General features: G+C 46.5%; 1 protein-coding gene across 1 annotated transcript in view; it reads left to right on the top strand.

Moving 5' to 3' along the window:
• Nucleotides 1-5,967, top strand: part of SLC45A2 (solute carrier family 45 member 2) — a 144,204-nt gene extending 138,237 nt beyond the window's left edge. Inside the window, exon 7 of the mRNA XM_075343511.1 lies at nt 5,742-5,967. Within this exon, the coding sequence (XP_075199626.1) occupies nt 5,742-5,966 (225 nt within the window). The 3' untranslated portion in view covers nt 5,967. The remainder of the gene's footprint in view (nt 1-5,741) is intronic.
• Nucleotides 5,968-12,850: the final 6,883 nt, after the last annotated feature.

Here is a 12,850-nt window from a genome sequence, read left to right as displayed (position 1 = left end):
TCGGCTTCTCCCACCTAAATCCCTGCCATAGAGAAAATGCGAAAGGTTTTTTTTGCTTTTTTTTTTTTTCCCTTGGATAAAGAAAAAGGTAGAAATTAAACTAATGCTGTAAATGTAATCGTACGTGTTAAGTGGCTAAATGTTATATTAATGTCATGTTGTGGGGCATTAAATATGGCTCCGCGGGGAATATAGAATTTTTAATCCACCCTTTCAATATGAGGATTTAGACAAACTTTGCTCAATACATTTATACAAACCCTTTAATGTGTTATCGGGTATTTGCAGGACTCCCACCCATCCCGAGAAAGGGGGTGCTGTATTGTCCCCAGTGAATGGAGCCATAGCGCTGAGCTCCCAGCCCCATAGACGATGAATGGAGCGGAGGTGAACATGCTCTACCACCAGTCTATAAAGAAAGGGTACTGCAGAGCCCCATTGTTCCAGATTGTTGGGGGTCCCAACGAGTTAACTCTTACCCTGTGGGTAGGTAATTACTTGCTAATTATCCACATAGAAGACGTATTTTGCTACATTAATGAGTAGAAAACTAAAGTAGCAACCAATGCCAGGCAGCCGTCATGCTCGGTACGGGGAAGAAGGGAATAGAGAGATGGTGACCCCTGACCAACCCTACTGCCGGTCTCTCGGGTCCCTCACCACCCTAGATAGGTTCTGCAGCTATGTGCCCAGCCGGGTACCTGACCCTAGGTATCCCTACTGCTGGTCCCTGGGGTCCCTCACCTCCCTAGATAGGTTCTGCACCTATGCGCCAAGCTAGATACCTGACCGTAGATATCCCTAGTGCTGGACCCTAAATAGAGAATGGGTGGGAAGAGCTCTTCGTCAACTCCACTAAACGATAAAGGAAGACACAAGGAGGACACACAGGGGGAAAATGCATGAACTACTTATCCACAGATGATTCAGGTAGACGTGCAGCAAAGAAACAGATGAGTACAAGCCACCTGCTTGCCACCAGAGTTTGAAAGCACTGAAAATATCACCAGCACCAGTCCAGAGAAAAAGGGCGTATTTAAGCACAAGGGGAATACTGATAATCAACAGCTTAAGGGGAATAGATGAAAACTACCTAGTACAATGAATACTGACAGCAGGAACAACACAGAGTCAGGAAGCATTCTGCGCAGCCAAACACTGTGACCTTCTATTGCCAGAAACCACGTGACTTTCTGTCATCTGTGAAAGCAGCTTCTGCCAAGCAAATCAGATTATAGGATGCATCAAAATATTCAGCCAATAATACAAGGACAAGTGTGTCTGCACTAGCCTCAGTATCTACAAGAAAACATTATGGCACAGTCCTATTCCATCAGTGGTGGTGATCCTGGCAGCTAATCTGCCTTTGTAAGATAGTTTTACACATAGGTGTTCCAAAACGTTGCTTTTTTGCCTTCTGGTCTATGTAGATTGAAACATCTGTGCACATGGTAGACCTTGAATTAAAAAAAACCCAAAAAAAACACTTCCTTACCAGATTCCAACACATCTCGATATTATTTGCAATGTTTTCTACAGTCTTTTAACTAGTTGCTGTCATGGTGACTATGAGATAGAGGGCAATTAGAGCTCTTATGCTGTTTCCCAAGCTAGGGGACCCTATGCAATCCCTAATCTCTTGGATACTCCTGATGGTGGAGAGGCCTGAGTCTCCTTCCTGGCCCTGCTCCTGACCAATTGTGATCTGATTCCCCCTCCCTCAAGGAGGGACAGGACAGGAATATGTTGAAAACCAATGATAAAGACAGACAAGGAAAAAACAAAACTCTGTCACACAGCACACACACACAACGGTAAAGACAATAAGAGATTCAGGAGAAAAAACAAAAGCAAGATGGAAGTACAAAATAAAAAGGGTAAACTCCACAACCTCTCCAAACAATAGGCACGGCTTTCACCAAAGAGTCTGGAACACCGCACCTCACAAACCAACATAGAATAAACTATAGCTGGCATGAGTAGAAGGCTTCCACCAGCATAAATAGGAGGGGAGCAAATGTGATAGGTCTCCCCATAACATGTGACCAAATGAGCAAGCAGACTAGTAGAGATTAACTCCTCCTAGCCTGCCTATGAATCAGCACACAGCAGATTGACGCCCAAGTCTGCCTGTGTTGATCCTGGACACCAGAGAAACCATTGAGTAGAGTGTCAGAATCTAAAATCTGAACATAGTACTATGCCGCCATGACAGTCATCAAAGTTTGTGCAAAACTGTGTGTGACAGTTGCGTTGAGACTATTGCAGTCGGTTTGTTGACACTAATTGGCTGCAGCGGTTATCTGGCTCCCATTCCTACCAAAAAAGAAAGGCATCATGTAATGTGATGGCTGCAGCCAGTCACTGGCCACTAATTGGCTGCAGTGGTCATCATACATCTCCACTCTCATCTCCAGCTATAAATCATGTTCTTCCACTAACCTACAACGGTCATCCTCCCTTATATTCACTGCAGTCTGCAGGACTTCTCCAGTGCTGCACCTGTTCTGTGGAATTATACAGTGGCATTTAAAAGTTTGTGCACCCCTGGTCAAAATTACTGTTATTGTGAACAGGTAAGCAAATTGAAGATGAAATGATCTGTAAAAGATATAAAGTTAAATATATCACATTTCCTTTTGTATTATAGGCAAAATATATATTTTCATCTTTTACATTTTAAAAATTACAAAAAGTAAAATGGGCCAGTGCAAAAGTTTGGACACCCTTGGAGATTTGTGTGCTGTGATAACTTTGACCAAGGTTTCAGACAGTAATTAGCCTGTTAAGGTTATGGCTTGTTCACTGTTATGAACTATCATCATTAGGAAAGGTCATGTGATGCGCTAATATTATAAATACCCAGCCTCCTCTAATCTTGTGCCAAAAACAGCAGCTATGGGTTGTTGTAAACAGCTGCCTAGCACTCTGAAAATGATGAATTTAACAAACCAGGAGACTGTTATAAGATAACACGTTTTCAAGTTGCCCTTTCCTCAGTTTAAAATGTAATTAAGAAATGCCAGTTACCAGTGGAGGTCAAGATAAGGTCTGGAAGACAAAGGAAAATTTCTGTGAGAGCTGCTGGTAGGATTGCTGGAGAGGCAAATCAGAATCCCTGCGTGACTGCAAAAGACCTTCGGGAAGATTTATCAGACTCTGGAGTTGTGATTATTGTTCTACTGTTCGGAGACACCTGCACAAATATGGCCTTCATGGAAGAGTCATCATCAGAAAACCTCTCCTGCGTCCTCACCATAAAATGCAGTGTCAGTAGTCTGCAAATGAACATCTAAACAAGTCTGATGCATTTTGGAAACAAGTCCTGTGGACCGATGAGGTTTAAATAGAACTCTTTGGACACAAAGATCAAAGGTATGTAATGAGAAAAAAGGGCACAGAATTTCAGGAAAAGAACATCTCGCCAACCATTAAATATGGAATAGATCAATCATGCTTTGCGGTTGTATTGCAGCTAATGACACGGGGAACATTTCACAGGTATAGGGAGGAATGAATTCAATGAAATTTCAATAAATTCTTGATGCAAATATCTGTAAAAAAACTGAAGTTGAAAATAGGAGAAAAGAGGACAGCTTCTACAAATGGATAATGATCCTAAACACACGTCAAAATCCACAATAGATGACCTCAAAAGGCGCAAACTGAAGGTTTTACAGTGACCTCACAAGTCCGCTGATTTGAACATCATTGAAAATTTGTGGTTAGACCTGAAAAGAGCAGAACATACAAGACGAGCATGGAATCTCACAGAACTGGAAGACGTCTCCAAGGAACAGCAGTGTATGCAAGACGAGCCAGGAATCTCACAGAAAAGGAGACTTTTCCAAGAAAGAGCAGTGCATGCAAGACAAGCCAGGAATCTCACAGAAAAGGAGACTTTTCCAAGGAAAACTGGATGAAAATCCCTCAAACAAGAACTGAAAGACACTTGCCTGCTACAAAAAGGGTTTACAAGCTGTGATACTTGTCAAAGGGGGTGCTATTACATACTAACTATGCAGGGTGCTAAAACTTTTGCATTGGTAAATCTTCCTTTTTCGTTCATTTTAAAATTTAAAAGATTAAACTATTTTTCCCCCCTAAAATACAAAGGACGTGTGTCATTTTTAACTTAATGGGTTTAAAGATAATTTAATCTTCAACTTGCTTAACTGTTCACAATAACAATAATTGTGACCAGAGGTGCCCAAACGTTTACATGCCACTGTATGTCACTCCTGTAGAGTGTTAGCTCTTATGTGCAGGATCTTCTCTCCTGTAGAGTGTTAGCTCTTATGTGCAGGGTCCTTTCTCCTGTAGAGTGTTAGCTCTTATCTGCAGGGTCCTTTCTCCTGTAGAGTGTCAGCTCTTATGTGCAGGGTCCTCTCTCCTGTAGAGTGTTAGCTCTTATGTGCAGGATCTTCTCTCCTGTACAGTGTCAGCTCTTATGTGCAGGGTCCTCTCTCCTGTAGAGTGTTAGCTCTTATGTGCAGGGTCCTCTCTCCTGTAGAGTGTTAGCTCTTATGTGCAGGATCTTCTCTCCTGTAGAGTGTCAGCTTTTATGTGCCTGGTTCTCTGTTCTGTAGAGGGTTGGCTAATGTGCAGTGTCCTCTTTCCTCTAGAGTGTCCGTGTCACAGTGACTCTGGGATAGCGGAGAACTGGGTCCCCTAAGCTGTCTCTCAAATTAGGTTGTGCTATGCTATCCCTTTCCTCAGGGATACCCCTAATGGTGGTAATGCCGGAGTCTCCTTCCTGGCCCTCCTCCTGACCAGTTCGGATCTATTTTCCCCTTCCCCTTAATCCAGGTAAGGATCGGACCAGAGTGTAATGAAACCCACAGACAAGGGAAAACTAAATCTCCATCGCGCACACACACACACACACACACACACACACACACACACACACACACACACACACGTAAAGACAGTAAGAGATTCAGGAGGAAACACAAAAGAGGAAAGGAAGCTACAAAACAACAGGGGTAAACTCCACAACCGCAACAAACAAATAGGACAATTTTCACCAGAATCTGGGATACCACACCTCACAGACCAACACAGAAACTATAGCTGGCAAGGGTAGAAGATTTCATCCAGCTTAAATAGGAGAGGAGCAGATGTGATAGGTCTCCTGACCACATGTGATCAAAGGAACCTAACAAGCAGACCAGCAGAGATTAACTCTTGCTGGTCAGCCTATGATTCAGCACACAGCAGGTCCATGCCATGAGTCTGCCTGTGTTGATCCCAGATAACATAGAAACCATTGGGCGGAGTGTCAGAATCTGCAATGTGAACAAAGCCCGACGTAAACCTATGTGTGACAGTCAGCTCTTCTGGACATTGTGTTTTTTTTCTCTCCTGTAGGGTGTGCAGTGTCCTTTAGGATAATAGTTGTACTTTTTGGGCACCATGTCATCTGGGCCTGTGACTCTCCAGTAATCACAGTCTGAGGCTGGCCCGGCGTCCATTGACATAACAGTGCAATTCCTGCAATCCCTCGGACCCTCGGACTATCACTACTGAGTGTTGAGGTTTCACAACTAGAGGAATGTAGGTTGCAGACCCCCGGCCGAGAACATCATCTGCCTAATAAGAAATACATATGTGATTTGCAGAGTCTCGGTTTGTCATACACAGTAATGCCTTGTTCTATCATGGATGACACGACTTTTCCTGCGGTTCGGTGACTCACACACAATAATCCTGATTTCCTGCTGTTTTTTATCTTTCAGGGCGAAACGCAGCTGGATGGAAAGATGAGCAAAGCTCACCGAGGAAAAGGCATAGACTGTGCGGCTCTCACCTGCATGGTGCAGCTGGCTCAGATCATCGTCGGCGGTGGTCTCGGATTCTTGGTCAGCCTCGCCGGCAGTGTGGTGGTCGTCGTCATTTCTGCTTCTGCTGCGTCACTGATCGGCTGCTGCTTTGTCGCGATGTTTGTCAGATATGTTGAGTAACGAGCTGCTTATTTGTAATTAAAAAAAAATAAAACTTTTTGTAAATTAAAAAAAAATTCAAAACTGACAAACTTTTGTATTGTTTTGCATTTGACAGTCCAGATTTTGAGTCCTCATTCCTTTAAACGGAGTAAGGTCTAAGCCACACGGCGAGAAAATCGGTGCGAGTGGAGTGCGATAAAACATCGCATTCCACTCGGACCAATATTAGCCTGTGTGTCAGCACACATGAGCGATTATTTTCTCAGCCCCAATCGGACCGAGAAAACAATCACAGAATGCTTCGAGTTTAATGCGAGACTCTCTTCTCTCGCACCCATTCAAGTGTATGGGGTGAGAGAAAAATCGCACTGCACTCGCAGTACACCGGTGTACCGCGAGTGCAGGGCGAGAATGGCAATAGCCGGCTACGGAGGAAAGAGGGAGAGAAATCCCTCCCGCCCTTCCGCAACGCTGGCCTGTCCCTCCTCAGTGCCGGCCCACTCCCCGCAGCTGAGGTCCGCTCGCACAGTCGGACCTCAGTCGCATGGATACTAGCATGACACTCGGCTCCTGCTGTGCTGCCAGCGCGAGTCGAGTGTCATGCGAGCATCGTACTAGTGCCCCGTGTGGCCTCGACCTTATTGCCTTACTAAAAACCAAGGAGCAATTTTGGTCCCTTAAGCGGGCTTTACACGCTACGATATATCTGAGATGTCGGCGGGGTCACGTCGTAAGTGACGCACATCCGGCATCGTTAGTGATATCGTAGCGTGTGACAGCTATGAACAAGCAGAAATACTCAGCTTCTCGTTCATCGCTGACATGTCGCTCATTTTCTAAAAATCACACGTCCTGTTGTTCATCGTACCCGGGGCAGCACACATCGCTCCGTGTGATACCCCGGGAACGATGAACTGCAGCTTACCTGCGGCCGCAGGCAATGCTGAAAGAAGAAGGTGGGTGGGATGTTTACATCCCGCTCATCTCCGCCCCTCCACTTCTATTGGCCGGCCGCTGTGTGACGTTGCTGTGACGCCGAACGTCCCTCCCCCTTCAAGAAGTGGATGTTCTCCGCCCACAGCGAGGTCATTCGGGAGGTAAGTACGTGTGACGGGGGGGTTACAGCATTGTGCGACACGGGCAACAAATTGCCCGTGCCGCACAAACGATGGGGGCGGGTGCGATCGCAACTCTTGACGTTCCTCCTGCCTGCTGATTCTGTACCTCACCTGACATTTTGGTTTTGACCTCGGCCTGTTTTCCTGACATTCCTCCTGCCTGCTGATTCTGTACCTCACCTGACATCTTGGTTTTAACCTTGACCTATTTTTCTCACGTTCTTCCTGCCTGCTGATTCTGTACCTCGCCTGACACCTTGGTTTTGACCTCGGCCTGTTTTTCTGACGTTCTTCCTGCCTACTGATTCCGTACCTTGCCTGAGATCTTCGTTTTCACCTTGGCTTGTTTTCTGGACATTCCTTCTGCTTTCTGATTTTGTACATTGCTGACTTCCTGGTTTTGACCTTGCCTGGCAACTATCCCTGTCTGTGGACTGCAGCCTTTCCAAGTCAGCGGTCTCCTGGACCTTGCAGTAAATCCAGATACCTTTTATAGGGGTTAAAGGATTTCATGGAACCTCAGTATCCTTCTTAGTGGGCCGTTTGCCCTAGTCGGTTCTGGATAACCATTTTGTGTCTGTGGTCCCGCACTGCCGCTACACGAGGCAGGAGAAGGAGAAGTGGCTTATAAGTGGAGAAAGAAGAAATGTATCTGATATATTACAAAGTTTATCATATTTTCTTCCACTCTTGGTTAACCAAACATTTGCTAAAATGACAACGTCCATTTATATCTCTAGGATCTAAAATGAAAATTAAAGGTGAGACCTCCATCTTCCATGTCCGATTTACAATACTGGTTTCCTTTGTGTGCCTGGGAAATCTTTTTGCACCGGAGCCCAGGGGCGCCTGCCAATTCTGCACCCCTAAAAGTCTCGACACCAAAACTAGCCAGATATCCCTCCGGGAAGGACTTAGCCAAGGAGTGGCTCTTTTTAAGAAACCACCATATCCACCATATTAAGTGGCTCTTTTAGTCAATATCCAACTCTTTGACAAGTTTAAAGATATGACAAGGGAAATACCAAGGCCAGGTATCCATCCACAGACAGCTGTTTCAGGGTATTGCCCCTCATCAGTGTGGAGTAGGATTCTGGCCAGGTGGGAGAAATGACTAGTAGACCAGCAAGACAAAACAATCACTGATCTCGGGGAGACCAGCCAGAGAAATCCCTGCCAGCAGCCAATGAGGGTGCTCAACACAGTGAAATCCTAGGTGCATTGCCCCCTGGGAAATATGCAAATCAAAAAAGTCTGTGGAGCCTCTGTTAGGAGTCTCGACACAGAAACTAGCCAGATATCCCTCCGGGAAGGACCAGCCAAAGCCAAGGAGTGGCTCTTTTTAGGAAACCACCATATCCACCATATTAAGTGGCCCTTTTAGTCAATATCCAACTCTTTGACAAGTTTAAAGATATGACAAGGGAAATACCAATGCACCTAGGATTTCACTGTGTTGAGCGCCCTCATTGGCTACTGGCAGTGTTTTCTTTGGCTGGTCTCCCCGAGATCAGTGATTGTTGTGTCTAATTGTGCACCCCTAAAATTGAAGCCTTATGGGTCTATGTAGTACAAGAGAGGAATGTTTTGCTGTATAAAATAAATTTTGCACTGTCGATTGTAAATGCACAGTCTTCTGCGAGTATTGATCCACTGGTCTCACTTAATTTCTTTGCGGCTTATATTAAGGTGCATTGATTGGAAAATCATTTCATATTATTTCCCCATGTGTTCCTCCTACAGGTCTATTCTTCATCTTTTCATTATTTTCTTAGGAGAATAAATACCTCTTCAAAATATACTTAATACAGAAGCAAATAGATTCCTACTTAGAAAACAAAATCTCCAGAAGGTTTTATATACAAAGTAAGAAATAATTCACTTAGCTACAGTCAGAGAGAAGAGAGTCTGCAGTCTATGGCCCGGCACCATGGTCAATACTAAAATTGCATTACGGCACATTTCCTTCCATAAGTAGCAAAGTGGATGAGAGGATGAGATAAGTAGAATCTGCATTAAATTATGAGGAATCAGGAGCGTCATCATGTAACGTCATAATAACATGTTAGGAGCACGGGGACCAAGTCATAAACTCATCACCAAACTCATTCAAGATTAGATTCAATACACCTAGTAACAGCAAATATATAACATGATCTACCATAAAACCAAATGGATTTTCATTTTCTCGAAGTCAGTTATCCTTTGTGGTATAGTATATAGAGGATGTGTCCTGTGTGGTATAGTATATAGAGGATGTGTCCTGTGTGGTATAGTATATAGAGGATGTGTCCTGTGCGGTGTAGTGTATAGAGGACGTGTCCTGTGTGGTGTAGTGTATAGAGGATGTGTCCTGTGTGGTGTAGTATATAGAGGAAGTGTCCTGTGTGGTGTAGATGTGTCCTGTGTGGTGTAGTATATAGAGGATGTGTCCTGTGTGGTGTAGTATATAGAGGATGTGTCCTGTGTGGTGTAGTATATAGAGGATGTGTCCTGTGTGGTGTAGTATATAGAGGATGTGTCCTGTGTGGTGTAGTATATAGAGGATGTGTCCTGTGTGGTGTAGTATATAGAGGATGTGTCCTGTGTGGTGTAGTATATAGAGGATGTGTCCTGTGTGGTGTAGTATATGGAGGATGTGTCCTGTGTGGTGTAGTATATGGAGGATGTGTCCTGTGTGGTGTAGTATATGGAGGATGTGTCCTGTGTGGTGTAGTATATAGAGGATGTGTCCTGTGTGGTGTAGTATATAGAGGATGTGTCCTGTGTGGTGTAGTATATAGAGGATGTGTCCTGTGTGGTGTAGTATATAGAGGATGTGTCCTGTGTGGTATAGTATATAGAGGATGTGTCCTGTGTGGTATAGTATATAGAGGACGTGTCCTGTGCGGTGTAGTGTATAGAGGACGTGTCCTGTGCGGTGTAGTGTATAGAGGACGTGTCCTGTGCGGTGTAGTGTATAGAGGACGTGTCCTGTGCGGTGTAGTATATAGAGGACGTGTCCTGTGTGGTATAGTATATAGAGGATGTGTCCTGTGCGGTGTAGTGTATAGAGGACGTGTCCTGTGCGGTGTAGTGTATAGAGGACGTGTCCTGTGCGGTGTAGTGTATAGAGGACGTGTCCTGTGCGGTGTAGTATATAGAGGACGTGTCCTGTGCGGTGTAGTATATAGAGGACGTGTCCTGTGTGATGTAGTATATAGAGGACGTGTCCTGTGTGATGTAGTATATAGAGGATGTGTCCTGTGTGGTGTAGTATATAGAGGAGGTGTCCTTTGTGGTATAGTATATAGAGGATGTGTCCTGTGTGGTATAGTATATAGAGGATGTGTCCTGTGCGGTGTAGTATATAGAGGATGTGTCCTGTGCGGTGTAGTGTATAGAGGATGTGTCCTGTGCGGTGTAGTGTATAGAGGATGTGTCCTGTGCGGTGTAGTGTATAGAGGACGTGTCCTGTGCGGTGTAGTGTATAGAGGACGTGTCCTGTGCGGTGTAGTGTATAGAGGACGTGTCCTGTGCGGTGTAGTGTATAGAGGACGTGTCCTGTGCGGTGTAGTATATAGAGGAAGTGTCCTGTGCGATGTAGTATTTGGAGGAAGTGTCCTGTGTGGTGTAGTATATAGAGGAAGTGTCCTGTGTGATGTAGTATATGGAGGAAGTGTCCTGTGTGGTGTAGTATATAGAGGAAGTGTCCTGTGTGATGTAGTATTTGGAGGAAGTGTGCTGTGTGGTGTAGTATATGGAGGAAGTGTCCTGTGTGATGTAGTATATGGAGGAAGTGTCCTGTGTGGTGTAGTATATGGAGGAAGTGTCCTGTGCGGCGCGGTATATAGAGGAAGTGTCCTGTGCGGCGCGGTATATAGAGGAAGTGTCCTGTGCGGCGCGGTATATAGAGGAAGTGTCCTGTGCGGCGCGGTATATAGAGGAAGTGTCCTGTGCGGCGCGGTATATAGAGGAAGTGTCCTGTGCGGCGCGGTATATAGAGGAAGTGTCCTGTGCGGCGCGGTATATAGAGGAAGTGTCCTGTGCGGCGCGGTATATAGAGGAAGTGTCCTGTGCGGCGGGGTATATAGAGGAAGTGTCCTGTGCGGCGCGGTATATAGAGGAAGTGTCCTGTGTGATGTAGTATTTGGAGGAAGTGTCCTGTGTGGTGTAGTATATAGAGGAAGTGTCCTGTGTGATGTAGTATATGGAGGAAGTGTCCTGTGTGGTGTAGTATATAGAGGAAGTGTCCTGTGTGATGTAGTATATGGAGGAAGTGTCCTGTGTGGTGTGGTATATAGAGAAAGTGTCCTGTGCGGCGCGGTATATAGAGGAAGTGTCCTGTGCGGCGCGGTATATAGAGGAAGTGTCCTGTGCGGCGCGGTATATAGAGGAAGTGTCCTGTGCGGCGCGGTATATAGAGGAAGTGTCCTGTGCGGCGCGGTATATAGAGGAAGTGTCCTGTGCGGCGCGGTATATAGAGGAAGTGTCCTGTGCGGCGCGGTATATAGAGGAAGTGTCCTGTGCGGCGCGGTATATAGAGGAAGTGTCCTGTGCGGCGGGGTATATAGAGGATGTGTCCTGTGTTGTGTAGTATATAGAGGATGTGTCCTGTGTGGTGTAGTATATAGAGGATGTGTCCTGTGTGGTGTAGTATATGGAGGATGTGTCCTGTGTGGTGTCTTGTGTAGTATATACTATACAATACTGGACACATCCTCTATATACTACACTACACAGGATAGATCCTCTATAATATTTGGTAGAGTACAGCATTCATATACAGGATCAGGGGCGTAACTACCACGGTCGCAGCGGTGGCCATTGCGACCGGGCCCGGGCAGTTAGAGGCCCGCGGCCGGCCGACAGATCAGCAGCCAGCTCCTTTCTGTGAGAGAGGAGCTGCGCTGTTCTGCCGCAGACCACGCGGCGCGGCGGCCACTATATGACCCGGTCACCGCCGCTGACACCGGGCCCCCCTGCCTGGTGTCAGCGGCGGTGGCACCGCGCTTCTGTAACCGCGCTCCCGTCACCGCGCTCTGCTGTGATATTGCATAGAGCATCCGGCGCATCATCAGTCTTCCCCCGTGCCTGCACGGTGACATCACTCCTGTTCGACTGCTGTGTTGAGTGCACAGCGTGCAGGTCGGGAGGACGCCGACCGGAGCCACGGGGAAACGAGAACAGAAGTGAGGACGAGCAGCGGTAAAACAAATAGAGGCGAGGACAGAGCTGAGAGGTGAGTACTTGTTTTTTTTTTTTTTTATGAATCAGTGAGTACACGGGGAGGCTGGCTGCAGGACACATGGAGTCCTTGGGGGGGGGGCCTGGCTGCAGAACATATGAAGTCCTTGGGGGGGGGCTGGCTGCATGACACATGGAGGCCCTGGAGGGGGCTGCATGACACATGGAGGCCCTGGGGGACTGGCTGCATGACACATGGAGGCCCTGGGGGGCTGGCTGCATGACACATGGTGGCCCTGGGGGGGCTGGCTGCATGACACATGGAGGCCTTGGGGGGCTGGCTGCATGACACATGGAGGCCCTGGTGTGGGCTGCATGACACATGGAGGCCCTGGGGGGGCTGGCTGCATGATACATGGAGGCCCTGGGGGGGCTGGCTGCATGACACATGGAGGCCCTGGGGGGGCTGCATGACACATGGAGGCCCTGGGTGACGGGCTGTGTAAGGGGTAGTCGGACCCCTGGTAGTGAAGGAGCGGTTTTTTCCCCCCTGAAAACGCCACAGTAGTATGGTGGCAAATTGTAAATGTTGATGGTAAAATGTTACCTGTCAAACTG

Source organism: Anomaloglossus baeobatrachus, chromosome 1, assembly GCF_048569485.1.
Source record: "Anomaloglossus baeobatrachus isolate aAnoBae1 chromosome 1, aAnoBae1.hap1, whole genome shotgun sequence".
NCBI lineage: Eukaryota > Metazoa > Chordata > Amphibia > Anura > Aromobatidae > Anomaloglossus > Anomaloglossus baeobatrachus.
The sequence above is the reverse complement of the archived record's forward strand: the minus strand, read 5'-3'. Positions and strand labels throughout refer to the sequence as shown.